The sequence below is a fragment of the Uranotaenia lowii genome, unplaced genomic scaffold (genome assembly GCF_029784155.1).
Source record: "Uranotaenia lowii strain MFRU-FL unplaced genomic scaffold, ASM2978415v1 HiC_scaffold_1143, whole genome shotgun sequence".
NCBI classification, from domain to species: Eukaryota; Metazoa; Arthropoda; class Insecta; order Diptera; family Culicidae; genus Uranotaenia; species Uranotaenia lowii.
In genome coordinates, this window is record NW_026597126.1 from 1 (window position 1) to 10964 (window position 10964).

A 10964-nucleotide genomic window follows, 5' to 3' on the forward strand; every position below is an offset into this window, starting at 1 on the left:
TTTCACAATTTCCAGGGTATACTGAAAATTTATCATACATTTTCTGCTTTCACTTGAATATCAGTCCCAAACACTCACCTTTCAACGAAAAATTGGATTTGAATGCCCTTTTTTGTAGCCAAAAAAAGCAAAACAAAAACACACTTTTCATGTCTAGTACGTACTTGAATTCGTGTGTAATCAAACAGTGCCGTGTTTTTAGTGAATAATTAAAAGAAAGTTTAGTTTATCTATGTCAGATTGTTGGTTTGGACAACAACAACAACTTCTAGAAGAAGAAATATTTTTTAATTTTTTTGTAACAGAGGAAAGTTGATCGTTTGCACTTGCCCCGAGTTTGCACTTGCCCCGGTGTACCTTACTTCATTCAAAACTTTTCGGCTATTTCCTACAACTGAGACATTAAACCGTCTCTTACTCGTTCCTTCCATCTGAATCGGTTGGCGGTCGGCCATTCGGATTGAACATTGCGCTCAACTACCGTGACGCCAGCGGAAATCAGTTTTCCGAAGCCGTCTTCAATGAAACCGTTTCGCTTATCGAAATCGATGAGGGTTTGGATGGGGAAACGTTCTTCCTGGCGGCTGTTGTAGTTTTGCTGTTGGTGCTCGTCCAACAATTCCTGACATTGTATGGCAAGCGTGAACGCTCCCCAGCTGCCCGTAAAACTGTGGAAACCGGAACCACCAGTACCAAGGATATGGACTATGAATGGATTCCACAAGAAACACTCAAGAGGATTCGTAAGTTTGTCTTGTTTTTTTTTTCTTATAGAAACTAAACTTTGAACATATTTCGATAACCAACTTGAAAATCTTCAATACACAAAAAATGGAAGTCCTAATACCATCAAGACGCCATTTACCGCCCAGTTAAGCGGTTTTTCAACTTCAAACATGTGTAATAAAAAAACGACGGCAGATTTTTATTCGCTTTCTTTTCCAATACTTCCCAAAACTGCTCTACTTTAAATAAAAAATTTAGTGGAATGCGAAAAATTTACGCTTTTCAAAATAATTAACTAAACTTTGGCGTGTTCAACTGGCCCTATTACCGCCCACTCGACTTTTTCGGGTATCGATAATGTTTTCTCAAGGAAAAACTATCTAAACAACACGGAAACTGTTCTTTTTAGTATTTTCCATACCACGAGCTGTCTAAACCATATTTTGGCTCTTTAGAGAATACATTTTGTGATTTTTTTCCGGAAATTTAGTACAAATTTTAACAAAGTGCATTGACTGACAAAATGATGATTCCCGGCAAACAACCTCAAGTAACCGGTTACTTTCAGCGATAAAACATCATTTTCTAACATAATCAAACTAAATGCTTCTTACAATTTACACGTTTGACACAATACATGCGTTAAAAGCAAAGAAATTGTGCGTGACCGGTCATTAGGAACCCACACTTTTTTTTATACACCAATTACCGCCCATCACTAAACGCTTCAAAAAACAACAACTATTGAAAAAATCGAAAATTTTTTGATGCAAATCCATTCTACGAAAATAAAACTATCGTTTCAAGTCGATTTTAGGTCCAATAGGTACTATCTAGTAAACAAAAACCCTTTTTGCCCTAGGAGTACAGTAATGCTTAGTTCGCTAACAGGCGTCGAATTCAATAATTTGACCGGAAACGAAAAACCAAATATTTTATTTTTGGCTATAGTTAGCATAATTAAGTGATGTTTTTTCAGTGAAATGGTCGAACAATGATGCCGACACAGAAAACAGGTCTTATATTTGGAGAAAACATCCCAGTTTTTTCAAAATACACACAAAAGGGTGATTTTGGGCGGTAAATGGTGACTGGGCGGTGAATGGCGTCTTGATGGTACTTAATTGTACTAACTCACTAATGAAAGTCGTTTGTTTCTTCCAGAAAATTCTCCCAAGGGCGGCAAAATGTCCCCAAAGCAAAGCCCACGGCAGCGGAAGACAAAGTGATCTGTCGGTGCCGATGATTAGATCAATGGCTTGGAGAACTCATTACTTTGAGAAGGGTAGCTATCGTTAACAAAGCATGAAACCAGAGACACAAATATGTAGAATGCCCATCACCATCATCAACACAAAGGCAAACCGAAATTTACCTATAGGAACGATGCGAAAGATGAATGAAGAGGACAAACAGAAGATCATGCAACAGGTGGAACTGTTCCGGCGGGAGAAGCTCACCTTGGACTCGGAAGTGGCTAAGTGGGACGATACCGGCAATGATATCATCTATATGGCTAAGCACATGTGCATGATCATGATGGAAATGACAGACTTCACTCGGTACGTTTTGACTGTGATATCATAAGTAGAAGTGGTAGAATGGTCTAGTTTTCTAACTTGAGTTGTCCTTTTTTTACAGCGGCCGTGGACCGCTCAAGACCACTATGGATGTGATCAATGCTACCAAAAAGATCTCGGAATCCGGCACCAAGCTGGATAAGCTGACTCGCGAGATCGCCGACCAAATGTCCGGAAAGTTCCACGAAAAAGGATCTGCTGGCATATCTGCAGCGTATCGCTCTATACTGCCTCCAGATCCAGATCACGTCCAAGGTCAAAGCGAATGTGCAAAACATCAGCGGTTAGCTGATAGTGTCCGGGGTAATTGTTAAGTTTGTTTCATTGTCTTTTGTTGAACGATATAATCTACCGGTTACCGTTTGTTTTAATTTAATCGCCAAGAATCTTATGAATTCCGTCGTCTACACGGTTAAGTATTCGTACGTCGCTTCCACCAAATACACTCGACAGGAAATTGTTTCGGTAAGTATGGTTCCGGTACATGTACCAGTGAGATTGCAACGCTACTTAGGATAACTATCTATTATATGCGTATATATATTTTCCCAATTCTTGCTAACCCTCCATAACAATCAAATCGATCGATTCCCCTACTCCACACGGCTCTGGAACCCTTAATCATAACACTGTGAACTTATTTTGATACGCCTTTTCGTACTCAATAACACCGATCACAACACAAGAGATAAGGAGTTCAATTATTGTTTTTTTTTAATCACAGATAATGGTTTTAATACTGTGAGATATTACGTCTAACAGTAAAACACCTTTTTTTTTGGTTACCAAAGTCACTTCGTAATACCAATCAAACCTTGTTTTAACTAACAATAAAATTTACGTCAACGTCTTAATGAAACATTTATGAACCAGATCAAACTATAAATACTTTATTTTTCCAAAACAAAATCCCCACAGTCTCCAATCGTGCTGTGGAAGATGAAGGCCCCGGAGAAGAAACCGCTAGTGCGTCCGGAGAAACCGGAAGAAGTGCGGGCCAAGGTACGACGAGCGTCCCAGAAGAAGGCCCAGAATCCCGTTCACGCCCTGTCTGAGTTCCAAAGCCCCACGGATGCCGTCTAAAGAGGAGGGCAGCAGCTCATTCAGGGGGGAACAAAACTTACAGCCTGTATGCTGTAGGGAAAGCATTATTTTTGTTTTGTTTTAGATTTTATCATGAGCTGATATCAAAGCAGCTTATAATAGTTAGATTATCAGAGCAGAATCTAATAGAGGAAAGGAATTTTAAAGGTTGTAAACCTCATTGCGAGAACAAATTTGGCCCTCAAAATAGGAAACCCCATTTTATAGAAAAGCTATATAAAGAACGATGGTCTATATTTCATCACTATTTTGTAGTTTTTTTTTTGTGTATCGCATCGTTATATTTATTTATACATTTCTCACCACGTAATGAGTAGATGCATTTTATCAATACTTATATAATCGCACAGTCAACAAGAGTTTGTAAACCAGTTTTTTGGAGAATGAAAACAATTAAACTTCTTACTCTACATTGATATTGAAAATTTTCCAATGTAGCTTTTAACGTTGAAAGTCGCACCGAATTTACATATACTGTAATAAGGTAATCATTCATGCTATTATTCAAAGATAGTTAAGAATCTTAATATGATTAAAAAAAAAAGATTGAAATCATAAAAGACATCCTCGAGCTTAGCAACAGCCAACGGCAACACAAATAAACTCAATTAATGTACTGTTAGAACAAGATAAAGAACGAATTCATAAATGGCAAACTCATCGCGTTGTCAGCATTCCTATGTTTTACCTATATATACCTATATATATATATACCTATATATACGAAGAATATTGCACTGAGTATATGAAGCAGCAGCAGAAGAAAAAAAAACTATAAAACTTGTTACGAAAGTGTTTCAATTTTCTTAGAAGTCAACTGAAATTTTAACTTGCATCCCCGCCCCTAGACACACCAACATAAATAATACTCACAAGGCAGAACATGACACAAAATATTCATCGATAGAAAAATAAAAATTGACGGAAAATATGTGTATTAAAAACATTATAATAAAGTTGTTGTGTCTTTTTCATAAAAAAGAAAGGTCCTGGGAAAATTTTCTTGTTACCTTTATGAGGTTTTTGAAACAGAAACGCAACCGACAAAGCCTGGCAGATGTAGCATGTTTGCCTTTTCTTTGTCGATTTCGGCACTGCTTCAATTATGTGAAATCACCATCAGACTAAACGATTTTCCATTCAATTGCCATTTTAAAAGCCATAGCTCAGTCAAATCAAAACTTTTTTCTTTCTCTTTTACCATCATCTTCCGTTTGGCTTGTTTTGAACCGTGAGAATCACGGTTTTACAAGGAAAATCAACATCTGAAACAATCGAGACGTGATAATAAAGAGGAATACTCGTCGGTTGAAGAATTCGTTTTGATGACTTTTCGTCAGGTTGTCTCATAAGTTTTGCAGTTCGCTATAAGAGGACAATGCTATATACTAGCTAGATTTTTGTTTCGTTTGTACACTCTACATGTAATTTAATTTCAATCTGTCATTTAATTCTTTCGTTCACAAATATCACAGTATTCTTACGAAGGAAACATACAGTTACACACTTAGGTCATGGCAAAACCAACTGAAAATTTTTCCAGCTTCGTATCCGGAACCGTTCCAAAATTGTGAGGAACTTGCACGGGAATTCGTTCAAATTCATCGGATCACGACTTTTTCCCCAGTATGATGATCCTGCTGCAGGAGTAGTATTTTCATCAGCCCATTGGAAAAAACCACACTGTTCGTTTCGTGGTTTACAACAACTGAAAAAATGCCGAACTTTATTGGGACCATCTTTTTTAAACGTAAGTTCCTTGGCGGATTGATTGCAACGGCACATGACTACATCAGCATCATCAACTCCGAGGAATGTTTTCGATCGAGGTTGGGTACAGTGGCACCTTTCAGCTGCCACGGCTTATCCTGCAACAGTTGGTCTTCCATTTTCTGAATCCGTTGCTGTAATTTTGTCTGTCGCAGTTCGAATGAAGATCTGGGGTCCTGATCTTCGCCCTCAATTAGATCTTGCGGTTTTTTTCTTGTTCAGAATCTTCGTCTTTAGATACACCAGGTTTTGAGACAACAGACTTCTTGACCGAGGTACTTGGAATGAAATCACCCGAACCGTTGTACAGTTCAAATCGAAGTCTTCTGTTCTTTTCAACTTCATCCTCATATTCTGCTTCTACTGACGGGTTTTTGTTAGCTTCGCCGGTTTCGTCTTCTTCATCATTATTATCATTTTCTATCTCATCATCTTCTGATTCTGCAACATCATTGGTTTGTTTCTTCGCCGTATTAATATCTGAGTCAACATCGTCGTCGTCGAAAAAGTGATTATACATCATATTGTCTTCTTCCGAGTCGTTTTCCTGAAAGAATGATCAAGGTTTAACTAACCAATTACGTTGATTTTTTTTTAATTTTTTGTCTATTGCTGATTAAAATATGAATACGAGTTTCGTGGTTGCTCCACCTGTTGTTAACTCTAAAGTGTGGCTGAGTGCTCTTATTATAAACTAAGCAATTACCTCCCCAAAGTTTTCACCGAAATAATCGACATCAATCAGTGCATCTCGTTCTGGTTTTCCCGATAATTTCCGCATTTCTCGCTCATCTTGCTGGTCCAAAAACCAAGCCATATCCTCTAGACAAAAGAACTGGTCATCAACTATGGAACGCTTTGCTCTCCGCCGTTTAGGTTTTCCATTTTCTTTCGTTTTTTCGATGATTTCCTTGTTTCTTCTTCCCCGTCCATTTCACTTCGATGATCAAAATTGTCCTCTAGATCCACTGCACAATCGTTTTCCGGCGTCTCGTCGATCCGGAAACCGAGCCGCAATTTTTCATCTCCTATTGCCAACAATTTTGAGATCACCGGAAGTTGTCCTTCTTCCAGGAGATATTAATTTTTAAGTACCAGCCAAATTTGCTACTCGTCCATTTCTTTGACGACCAGCTCATCGAGGTAGGATTTGGCAATCGTCGCAGTGACGGGATTTTGCTGGTCAAAGTAATCACCATGGTCATAGACTGTTTTTACCAGCGTTTTTATTTTTTTAGCTACATTAAATTTTGTTTGAATACTAAAAATTAAAATACAGTAAGAATGCCAAGTTTTCATTTCAATGTGAGTTCTTAGTATTTTTAAAACATTAAAACAATGATTACTTACGTGAGAAAAATTTCAGGATTTGGCGTGTTCTCTCTCAGAATTTTCAAGGCCGCCTTAAGCCCCTTCTGAGGAAGAGTTTTGTTAGCTTTCACCAAATACTAACGTTTGATCTTGCAATAGTGTTGTGGAATAAAGCGTTCGATCTTTTTATACTTCTTGGCCACTAAAGCCAACGTCGGTATTTGGCAGCTACCGTACGATACCAAATTATACTCTATTTTCTCCGGAAAACTGTATGCCAATTCAACCTCTGGAATTTGGTAGATGAGGCCATAATGCGAAGATCTAGCTCGCTGCGAGCATTCACGGCATCATTTTGTCTATCATCGGGTTCGGTCAAATTTTCCACAACCCTCTTCACATAAGGGCCACTGATTTCGGAAACCTTTGCTTGAAGCACTCGAATTTTAAGTTTAATAGCGGCACACCTCCATAATTTCAAACCCAACATTTTGCCCTTTTCGATCGCAATCTGTCCGAATGACCAGCGCCTGTCATCCTCGCACTTCCCGTTCTCGGTTTAGGTTTTCCGGACCGCGGTATCAAACAATTGTTCCGGGCTACAGCTGCGCCAACAGCGGAAAGAAAGCAAGAACTCGTAGATCAGCAAATGACCTGAAACTGATGGCATAACCATCTGGATTTGGTGCCCCCGGGACAGCGAACCAGCAATATTTTGCACCTAAGCCAATCAACGATCCGTCACGCAGTCCGTACTAAAAAAACAATAACAAAGCTCTCACGCTTACACCGGACTGACGGATAATTGGGTTTTTTTTTAATATTTTCTGCAGGATATTATGGCGCCGGTTAGCTAAATCCATTCCATCCTGCAAATTTTTAGTACAGATCCATGCCATCCTGCAAATGTTTAGTACAGATCCATGCCATCCTGTAACATAACGCTGCCATTTCAAAGAAAATTTTATGAAAAGGCAGCGTTCTTAGCAGGATGACATGCATGGATGTTTACTAATGTTTACGTCGTTTGTTTTGATTTTGATATTTATCGTATTCGATTGTGCATGTGCAGCGAATTTCTAAACGTTTTTTTCTCGTCGGAACGAAAGTCCGGGATCGTGAATCCGTCGGATGCTTATAATCGTTCGCGTATTTTATTAAAGTGATGTTTTATATTAACTTGATTGGCCTTTTTTCCGAGATCTCGCGAGAGTGATATTAGATGTAATTGAAAATACCGCGGATTGCTTCCGCTTGGCTCGTGATGACTGTTGAGTATTTTCCCCTCTGGCAGGATATTTGTTATTTCTTTTCGACTACCAAGGACGGAAGCGGACAAGGTTTCGTACTTGTTCCAGGAAGATCAGGATGTGTTGATGTGTCAGTAACATCTCAGTCTCATATCTTATTATATTTGGCAACACATTCCAGTGTACAAAGTTCTGTAATCTGGGCACTGATACCTCAGCTGGTGGAAATATGCAAACTATGTTAGGGGGATTTTTTATGAGAATGAATATGTGATTGTTATATTAAAATTTTTTTTATGCAAAACCTATTTATGTATATTGGAACTTCGTTCCTGATGTGAAGGAGTTTTTTGCAGACTTCTTGAGATAGTGAGTTAAATGAAGAACAAAATGAAACAAAACACCACTGGCTTACAAAACGGACGCTTGTTTTTATTTCACTCTAGAATTTTCGCTAATTTCTTGTGTAAAACTGGTTTTTCACAGTTATATCTGGAATTGCTTGAAACTGTAACGAACAAGTTATAAACGCGAAGTTTTATTTCAACATTTTATGCAGTTTTGCCGAAATTCACTAGAATCTCTTCAGTTGATTCGGACCTAACCTTACTTCTGAAACTTGACTCTGTTTTGGTTGCTGATGTGTCATTAAACTCAGCAGTGAAGTCGTCGATTCCTGGCCCTTAACCCGAGTTGCCCGTGAAGCAGCTCAAGTAGAAGAAGAAGAAGTCGATTTGAACCTGTGTTTTGTGTGTTTTATCATAATGAGTTCTGATAACATCTGCTGCTTTTGCGGTCGTGATAATCCCCCTGCACCAAAGGGTCGAAGAAACTTAAGAAGAAACCAAATGATTCGATTACTATTGGATGGGTCTGTTGTGATATCTGTGTTGGTTGGTACCATACTTGGAATGGAATTGGATGTTGTAGTTGAATCCGATGAGGCATCGGTAACCCAAAACGAGAAACCGGGAAACAGATGAAGAGCCAGAAACGACGAAATCGCCAGACGCAGATACGTTCCGTAGATGCAGATATGTTACTGGAACTCAACTGGAATTGCCTGCCGGAAATCCTGTCGAATTCCTCGTTGGATTCGCCAATAAGAGAAGTGACGATTTCATAGTAGAAATTTCAATTACTTTATTCAAAACTTTTCGGCTATTGCCTACAACTGAGACATTAAACCGGGTCACGAAGCGACCGTCTCTTACTCGTTCCTTCCATCTGAATCGTTTGCCGGATTGAACATTGCGCTCAACTACCGTTACGCCAGCGGAAATCAGTTATCAGGGTTTGGATGGGGAAACGTTCTTCCTGTACGTGTTCCTGGCGGCTGTTGTAGTTTTGTTGCTGGTGCTCGGCCAACAATTCCTGGCATCGTGTGGCAAGCGTGAACGCTCCCCAGCTGCCTGTAAAACTGTGAAAACCGGAACCACCAGTACCAAGTATGTGGACTATGAATGGATTCCACAAGAAACACTCAAGAGGATTCGTAAGTTTTTCTTGTTTTTTTTCTTATAGAAACTAAACTTTCTTTCTGGAACATATTTCGATAAGCAACTTAAAAATCTTCAATAAACAAAAATTGGAAGTCCTAATTCCTAATACTTAATTGTACTAACTCACTAATGAAAGTCGTTCGTTTCTTCTAGAAAATTCTCCCAAGGGCGGCAAAGTGTCCCCAAAGCAAAGCCCACGGCAAAGCGATCTGTCTGTGCCGACGATTAGATCAATGGCTTGGAGAACTCATTGCTTTGAGAAGGGTAGCTATCGGTAGCTATCGGTAGAAGGGTAGCTAACAAAGCATAAAAACAGAGACACAAATATGTAGAATGCCCATCACCATCATCAACACAAAAAGCACAATTCAGCGTGGAACAATAATTCTGGCATTATCTTCCAGAAATTCGTTTGACAGAATAGTTAGTTGGCAAACAAATTTTAATGAAAAAAATTGTATTTTGCGAAAGGTCACATTATGCTAGATAACCGTTTTGTCAAATAACCCTCAAGTCAAAACGGAACGAGCTAGATTATTTGACCTTCGCCGGCAGCTGCGTAAGGCCGTTGTTGATCATGTTTCGGACTCATTCCACGAGACTAACATGCCACTTCTGGATCTGATCGATGCTACCCATTCTGGCAACGAAAAGCAGGTTCACGAACGGGCCGAACAGTTTACTAAACATGCAGAAAAGCTGGTCGAGGTTGCCAACCTTGTGTGCAACATGTCCAACCACGAAGACGGTGTTAAAATGTTGCGCTACGCCGCGGCCCAGATCGAGACGCTGTGCCCACAGGTCAGTAATGCCGCTCTGATTCCGTGTGCTTGTCTCAATTCCAAAGTTGCGCAGGAAAACATGGAAGCCTACCGACAGGCTTGGGAAAACCAGGTTCGCATTTTGACGGAAGCAGTCGATGACATTACCACTATCGATGACTTTTTGGCTGTTTCGGAGAATCACATTCTGGAGGATATGAATAAGTGTGACCTGGCGCTGCAGGAAGGCGCATTGCATTGGATTTGAGAAACATGGCCGGTGCTCTCCAGGGCAGATCGGCCCGAGTCTGCAACGTGGTGGAAGCCGAAAAGGACAACTATGAACCGTGCATCCACACCAAACGAGTGCTGGAAGCCGTGAAGGTTTTGTGGGATCAGGTTATGTCCAAATTTGCCCAGCGGGTAGACGTTGCCGTGGATGCGCTCTCTTCGAATTCGGCCAAGGACGTTGACGAGAATGACTTCATCGATGCCAGCAGGCTGGTTTACGGCGGAGTGCGAGAAATTCGTCGCGCTGTGCTGATGAACAGGGTAAGTTGGGACGACGTGTTACAGGTGGATTGCCAAAATAATAAAATCTAAGTAATTTCCGATTACCAATTTAAAATGTTAAAATCAGAATTGAGTATCCTAATTTTTGTGAGATGTTCTGTTTATATTGTTAACCAATATCGATTTCTATTTGAATTGGTAATTTCCGTGACCATCAAGTGATGTTTCTAACCGAAATTTACCTATAGGAAGCGATGCGAAAGATGAATGAAGAGGACAAACAGAAGATCATGCAAAGTAGGGATGAATCATCCCAGAGGATGAAAATCCCGTATAAAATAAAAAAAAAAAAGATCATGCAACAGGTGGAACGGTTCCGGCGGGAGAAGCTCACCTTCGACTCGGAAGTGGCTAAGTGGGACGATACCGGCAATGATATCATCTATA

At 39.8% G+C, this 10964-nt stretch overlaps 3 protein-coding genes and 2 pseudogenes across 3 annotated transcripts; 4 read left to right on the forward strand and 1 right to left on the reverse strand.

Annotated features, from left to right (window-relative positions):
- Positions 1–10: 10 nt before the first annotated feature.
- LOC129759153 (catenin alpha-like) lies at positions 11–4348 on the forward strand. The gene is made up of 5 exons (XM_055756563.1): positions 11–743; positions 1891–2288; positions 2368–2609; positions 2691–2771; positions 3225–4348. The coding sequence occupies exons 2-4, from the start codon at positions 2032–2034 to the stop codon at positions 2720–2722; spliced, it is 531 nt and encodes a 176-aa protein (XP_055612538.1). The 5' UTR covers positions 11–743; positions 1891–2031; the 3' UTR covers positions 2723–2771; positions 3225–4348.
- LOC129759152 (translocon-associated protein subunit alpha-like) lies at positions 493–1955 on the forward strand (the record flags this gene model as incomplete). Its single annotated transcript, XM_055756562.1, has 2 exons — positions 493–743; positions 1891–1955. Coding segments are annotated over 2 exons (316 nt in total), but the record flags the coding sequence as incomplete, so codon positions are not given.
- LOC129759154 (acidic leucine-rich nuclear phosphoprotein 32 family member B-like) lies at positions 3922–7329 on the reverse strand. Its single transcript, XM_055756564.1, has 3 exons — positions 6531–7329; positions 5887–6441; positions 3922–5727 (listed from the first exon to the last, which is right to left on the reverse strand). The coding sequence occupies exons 2-3, from the start codon at positions 5995–5997 to the stop codon at positions 5374–5376; spliced, it is 465 nt and encodes a 154-aa protein (XP_055612539.1). The 5' UTR covers positions 5998–6441; positions 6531–7329; the 3' UTR covers positions 3922–5373.
- A 1176-nt stretch (positions 7330–8505) lies between these two features.
- Positions 8506–9875, forward strand: LOC129759149 (translocon-associated protein subunit alpha-like; annotated as a pseudogene).
- LOC129759150 (catenin alpha-like) lies at positions 9577–10946 on the forward strand (annotated as a pseudogene).
- The last annotated feature ends 18 nt before the right edge of the window (positions 10947–10964 follow it).

Excerpts from the sequence above, each read along its gene's own strand:
- LOC129759154 (XM_055756564.1), bottom strand. The coding sequence starts at position 5,997 with ATGGCTTGGTTTTTGGACCAGCAAGATGAGCGAGAAATGCGGAAATTA. Across the intron at positions 5,728-5,886 it reads TCGGTGAAAACTTTGGGGAG|GAAAACGACTCGGAAGAAGA; the intron begins GTAATTGCTTAG and ends TCATTCTTTCAG.
- LOC129759153 (XM_055756563.1), top strand. The coding sequence starts at position 2,032 with ATGAAACCAGAGACACAAATATGTAGAATGCCCATCACCATCATCAAC. Across the intron at positions 2,289-2,367 it reads GAAATGACAGACTTCACTCG|CGGCCGTGGACCGCTCAAGA; the intron begins GTACGTTTTGAC and ends CTTTTTTTACAG. Across the intron at positions 2,610-2,690 it reads GTTAGCTGATAGTGTCCGGG|AATCTTATGAATTCCGTCGT; the intron begins GTAATTGTTAAG and ends TTAATCGCCAAG.